Source organism: Pteropus alecto, unplaced genomic scaffold (assembly GCF_000325575.1).
Source record: "Pteropus alecto unplaced genomic scaffold, ASM32557v1 scaffold24, whole genome shotgun sequence".
Taxonomy (NCBI): Eukaryota; Metazoa; Chordata; class Mammalia; order Chiroptera; family Pteropodidae; genus Pteropus; species Pteropus alecto.
The window spans coordinates 4821715-4828327 of NW_006439192.1; the positions used below are offsets into that span (position 1 = coordinate 4821715).

General features: G+C 37.9%; 1 protein-coding gene across 2 annotated transcripts in view; it reads right to left on the minus strand.

Moving 5' to 3' along the window:
* Positions 1-217: 217 nt before the first annotated feature.
* The window catches only part of PLPBP (pyridoxal phosphate binding protein), an 8533-nt gene continuing 2137 nt past the window's right edge, over positions 218-6613 (minus strand). Inside the window, exons 2-8 of one of the 2 annotated variants that reach the window (XM_006916313.3) lie at positions 6490-6597; positions 6377-6412; positions 5823-5898; positions 4003-4137; positions 2166-2308; positions 1637-1735; positions 218-669 (exon numbers count right to left, since the gene is read on the minus strand). In XM_006916313.3, the coding sequence (XP_006916375.1) occupies positions 538-669; positions 1637-1735; positions 2166-2308; positions 4003-4137; positions 5823-5898; positions 6377-6412; positions 6490-6597 (729 nt within the window). In that variant the 3' untranslated portion in view covers positions 218-537. The remainder of the gene's footprint in view (positions 670-1636; positions 1736-2165; positions 2309-4002; positions 4138-5822; positions 5899-6376; positions 6413-6489; positions 6598-6613) is intronic. The other variant, XM_025049985.1, reaches the window with a different exon arrangement.

The window sequence follows — 6613 nt, forward strand, 5'->3', positions numbered from 1 at the left end:
GCAGTGGGGTGTGGGGGTGGGGTGGGAGGGAGGTGGGGGTTTACGGGGCGGGGAAGAAATCACCTTCCTCCAGGGCAGCAGAGATGATTACTCAGTAGGGGTTTGTATGGAGTCTGTAACCACAGGGAATTTTCTATTAAAGTGAACGACAAATGGGAATCCCTCTGACTTTGGAGATTATAGGCACCAGTGACCAAATATTAACCTGGGAAAGGCATTGATGTGTCAGTTGGTGCTCCCAGGCAGGATTTAATATTGAACTCAATTCCTGCCTATTGATTTTATATCTGCAGAAATGTCTGGATTTCTCAAATCCAATCCAAAGGCCATTACTTGAAGCGAGCTCCCTATGTCAGACACTAAATACAGAAGATTTCCATCAGCACACAAAATCCTCAGCACACTCTCTCCAGGTCACAAAGAGAGCATGGTTGTGCTGTAACTTAGGGAATATCAAAATGAAAATCCAGATGGGTGCATAGTTAGTCTTCCTGGACAGGGCCACAGGCTGTGAGCCACTGCTGGCTGTTCCTTGGCTCAGTGTGCCTGTGTTACTTCTATGGGGGCCTTCAGGTCTGCTGCGGACTTGTCCAGGGCAGGCTTCTTTGAGTAATCTCGCTCTCCAAAAATGGTGCTTCCAATGCGGACATTCGTAGATCCTACTTCAATCTGTGGGAAAAAAGAGAAAGTATCCAGGGCTGAGTCTAAAATAATGAACAGCAGCAAATGCTGAAGTTATGCCTTCCGTTCTGGCTCTCGAGGGACCTCTGTGAGAATAATGACAATGCAACTGAGGAAGACTAAAGGGCAGTGGTTCTCTTTGGGGGCAATGTGACCTCCAAGGGGTATTTCAGAAATAAGTCAGGATTTCTTCAGCCTTCACAGTGACTGGGGAATCTGGCTGGCACTTAGCTGGGCAGGGGCGAGGGAAATCAGGCGTCCTGCAGTGTGCGGGATACAGCAGCACCATGAGGAGTTGCCTTGCATTGCACACACCTTTCTAATGTTCCCTAGTCAAGTAGATAAAAACACCTCTTTATCATTGTCTCAGCACAGAGTCTAATTCCATTTTACTTATAAACACAAAGTATTTTTGCATTGTTTTAATATACATAATTTTCTAGGAATGCAACTACTTACTGTCTATGTAGAGGGAAGTTTATGCTTTGATTTCTGGAACTCTATAGAGTTTACTGTTCCAGAAAATCACGTATTTGAGTTACCAATATAGTACACCTATATCAGTATATTTTTATAGCTGTTGCATTCATGGTGAATCTACATGTAAGATTAAGCATCAGACTACTTCATGACTTCTTGTCATATATCTATGTCCAGCATTTATATAGTGAAATGCCTTTTTAAAAAGCATAGTTTAATTTCTTCTTATTTTCCTTTAGATTCCACTTAGGGAATTATATCGAGTTTTAAAAATTATGTCTCAGGCTACAATTTCTACACATTTCATTTAAAAAAAGAAGGGGGGGGGATGTTAGAATAGTTGAGAACTACTACAATAAGGTGCTCCATTGCTCAGTGAGATTTTTCAAAGCTTTCTCAAGCAAAAACTGATTCTTGCTGTGGCCTTTTGGACCTTATCATTGAGGCAGGCAATGGTACCCAGAAGGACACTTACTGCATGCTGGAAGTCCATGGACATGCCCATGCTCAGCTCAACCTGGTCAGCAGTGATGTTCAGTTTTTTACATAGCTCTTCCCGGAGAGACAATAACATCTGACAGAAAGACAAGTGTGATACCTATTTTATTCCTGCCTCTCTAGGATGCCTGAAAGTCACCAAATCTCAACATCTCTGACAAAGATTATTTATTTCTCATGGTTTCAAGGGCTGTCGAAATTGCCAGCAGTTACTGAAAGAGTTTTTAGCAAATTCACCCTTTTAAGAAAATTACCAGAAAAAATAAAGAGCTCATTTTCTCTAAAGACTGTGTTTTAGCCAGGTTCAAAATGAGTTGAGAAAGGTCTATGAGGTTTCAGGAACATGTTTTTTCCTATTGAGAAGAGTTCAGAACAAGGTTATAATACCTGACAGGCAGCATCTGGGATATTTTTGAAGTTTACTGCAATAGCCAGCCCTGCAACAGCACTTCCCTAAGATGCTTCTTTAGCATGTGAGCAATCCCCCCATACCTGGCCCCCAGTACCTGGAAGTCTGGATTTGGTCCTTGACTAAGATCATGCCCAAAGCTTCCTATGGTCATCAGCCCCACAAATTCCAGGCTGGGGCACTTGGTATTTATGTGTTCCACCATGGCTACTGTCTCTGAAGGTAGAAGGCCATGTTTACCTTCACAAAAAGAAACAGAAGACATTTATAGCAAAATGTTTTAAGTTGCCAGAGAAAGGTTCCATTTTCATCTCTTCCTTTTAATAGAGGGGGTGACCCTCAGAGAAAAAGACCTCTGGAAAGAATTTGTCCTCAAGTCCAAAAGAGTTAACTTTATATTTGAGGTCTCTGTCTATGTTTTTCCCATTCTGGTCAGGTTCTGAATTTCTCAAGGAAGAAATACCTCAATATTTGAGCCGAAAACAGCTAGAGTAGAGGAAAAAGAAAAAATATTGCTTTTCTTGGAACACTAAGAAGATTCACATTGCCAAAATGCCAGATTAACCTAAGAATTATTTTTTCAAGTCTGGTATTTCTATAGTTTTATTAATTTATTACTAGAATTATTAAAAAAAACCCTTGAAAATTAAGTCTGTATTACACAGTTTTAACTATATATTTATAAAATTTAACTGAACTTGCTAATTAACAAGAGGAGGACTCTGAAGAAAATGATTATTTGTTATGCAGTTATAAGGATGACTGATACTGTCTTTCTTTCACTTATCAAATAGAGAAGCTAAGAATACTCACTTCAATCTTATTAGGGCAAGTTACAGCTAACTATCAAGAAATGATGTAATAGACTTATCTGGAGTCAATTTCAGATTTATCTATATTGATAATGTAATGTATAATCTGTGCATGTATATACAATAATTGTTAAAATTTACTGAATACTTACGTGCTAGGCACATGTGGCAAATTCTAAGAGCTTTTCATTTAATATAATAACTTTATGAAGTAAGTACTCTTACTATCTCCATTCTAAACATGAGGGAACTGAGGCACAGGGAAGCTTAGGACCTTTTTCAACATCGCACAACTAGGAATTGTGAAACTGAGATCTGAACCCAGGTAGCTTGACTCCAGGGCCCATCTGGAAAACAGATGCCTATACTGTGTTCCTTCATGCTAAGATTTGGTGAACACTGGTGCTCTGATGGTTGTAAGGAAATAACTGATCTGTAAACACTTATTCTTAACACATAGCTAACGAGTAAGATGTGCAGGCTTCTATGCCAACAGCCTTAGCTACATTAGCATATTCAATCCTAAAAGCACCCTCTGCAGTAAGTACTATTATGATATCATTGTCAGACAAGGAAACTGAGGTACTGAGGGGTTCGGTTACAAAGCTGCAAAGCGGTGGAGCTCCAACCCAAGGTCTGTTTGATTTCGAAGCCCACACTCTGTTCAGTGTGTTATGCTGTTAAACTGGAGCCCTAAAAGATATTCACTGACTGGTGCTCAGAGTGATTTTTTTTTTTTTTTTTTTCCTATTTTCTTCCCATGTAACACTAAATAATTTATTTTTAAAGACCTGAGAAGTATTATACATATAACTTTGCAATCTCTTTCAGGAGTGATGGTGACTTCTGGGAATTTTCAGATCAAAGTCACAATCCCTTTCTTGATTCTCCTTGTCTGTCTCCTCAAAACTTAAGAAATAACAAATTGTGAAGTAGTAAAGAACACTATATGGAGTGGTGTGGACGTCACTGTGCCACCTAGATTGTATAAAACACATCTTACTTAAAGGCCTGTGATTTCTTGCTACAACCTTAGCTATCAGTTACTCAGGCCTCCCACTCTTCCTGAGCTTCAGCCATCCTAAAGGAAGACAAATCTTCAATATAGGTCTGGTCACTTACTCTCTTCTCCACTGGTGTTAATTTGGACCATAACCTTTAACCTTTCAGAGGAACCTTTTTTCTGCCATGAACTGTTGACTTTGTCTGCCAACTTCATAGAATCCACTGTTTCCAGCATGAAGAGATTGGGGACAGCTGTAATGAGAAAGAGGCAAAGTAATTCTTCACTTATCCTACAGCAGCAAGCCACATGCGACGAATCTTTTGATAGATGGAAAAATAATTTACCGAGAAAGGAAAAAGATAGTTAAGTCTCAGTTCTGCTAAAAAGACTTATGTGAAAGCTTTACTAGATATACAAGTTCGAATTTCAGACCATGGCTGTCCAATCAGCAAAGACAAAGAAGGAGAAATGGTAACACACTACAATTATGCAGCACATGTATACATATGCTCCAAGAAGATGATAATTGTAGAGATCCCTTATAGTAGGCTTGGTCTGATTAAATCTCAGTTCAAACTGAGAGAAGCAGGTCAAGATTACAATAAACAAAGGATAACTAGTGGAAGCAAAAATGCATCTCTGGCATGACATCACCATGTTCTTACACTTTCTGGGATTGGGATGTTACAAATGAAACCATCAAGATAGTGAAAAGACAATCCATGGAATGGGAGAATATATTTGCAAATCATATATCTGACAAGGTTCTGGTACCCAGAATATATAAAGAACTTGTACTATTGAATAAAGGATAAATAACCTAGTTAAAAAATGAGCAAAGGATTTGAATATATATTTCTCCAAAGAACATATACAAACGGCCAATAAGCACATGCAAAGATGCTCAACTTCATTAGTCACTAGGGAAAATGCAAATCAAAATGACAATGAGATACCATTTCACACATTTTTATGACTCTATTTTAAATCATTTGCTGACTTACTACTATAACTTTTTGTTGTTATTAACTTATCAAAGTCTAACTTTAAGTGGTGTTATACCACTTCACATAAAGTTTAAGAATCTTAGTGTACTTCTATTTCTCCCTTTCTATTTTTAAGCTATTGTTGTCATGTATGTTGCTCTTACATATGTTATAAACCCTCCATTATTTTTGCTTATATGATAACATATTATAATAATAAAACAATAGAGAAAAGTAGATGAAATCAAAAGCTGGCTCTTTGAGAAGACTGATAAAAGTGATAAACCTCTAGCCAGATAGATTAGGAAAAAAAAAGAAAGACATAGATTACCAGTATCAGGAATGAGAGCGTTGACATCACTACAGACTCTACAGATATTAAAAGGATAATAAGGGGAATTACGAACAACCTCATATCCATAAATTCATTAATTTAAATGAAATGGACAAATTCCTTGAAAGACACTAAGTACCAAAACTCACCCAAGAAGAAACAGATTATGTGAATAGCCTTATATCTACTAATGAAATTGGAACTATAATTAAAAACCTTCCCACAAAGAAAACTCTAGGCTTCACTGGTAAAGTTTACCAAACAGGGAAGAGATAATACCAATTCTACACAAACTCTTACAAAAGGTTGAAGGAGGGAATACTTCCCAATTCATTCTATGATGCCAGCATTACCCTGATATGAAATCCAAATAAAGATATTTCAAGAAAGGAAAACTACAGACCAATGTCCCTTGTGAAAATAGATGTAAAAATCATAAGCAATATTTAACAAATCAAATGCAACATTATATTAAAAGGATAATACTTCATGACCAAGTGAACTCTACCCCAGGAATGCAGGGTTGATTTAACATTTGAAAATCAATAAATGTAATTCAATACGTTAACAACTAAAAAAGAAAAACCACATAATCATATTTAGAGTTTTATCCTACCCATCAATTTGTTGACATTTTGTTTCTGCAGGTGGCCAATGAAGTGCCATTTGATCTCAGGACATGAAGACAGAATCTGAAGAGAAAAAAGTAACCATGTTTGATTTAGATTTTATGGAGGCCTTGCTGGCTCAATGCCTTAAACACTTCCTTATGACCTTTCATGTCTATGCAGTAAACCACTATCATATCTTCACCCAGGTTCCTAAGGAGAGAGAAAAATCTAAGACTTTTGTTCTTTCTCTCCCTTGTTCCTGTCAACTCCCTCCATCTTTCAGATTTTGTCCATTAAGAATGAACAAAGTTTTCAAACCTCAAAAGGATCCAAGAGTATAGCAAGCTCTTAAAAATCACCATCTTATACCTCAAAGGAGAAAACTACCATCTTAATAAAGAAAGAAATACAGAAAGACTGGGGGCTCGTATTGGGTGAATGTAGATGTCTACTGCCAGCTCAACCTCCAGCTCTAAAACTCAACCACCAACATGGGTCTAATTGTCAACTGAAGAGCCAAGAATTAGATACAAACTCAAGAATTCAGAGATTCACTTACTTTAGGATTTGATGCTTTTTCTAGCAGTTCTTGAACCTAAAGGGTTTAAAAAGATAAGTCAGAAATCTGGCAAACGTGACTCTTCCAAAGGCAGTTTGGAAAAGGGATCTTACATAGTTCTCCCCAAAAGAGCGCTGGCCATGACTATAGGCCTCAATCACCATGTCTGCAGGTTTGGTTTTGCTGACGGCTACTAGCCGGGGCTGGATGGCCGGGAGATCCTGTGAAGAGGGAGGG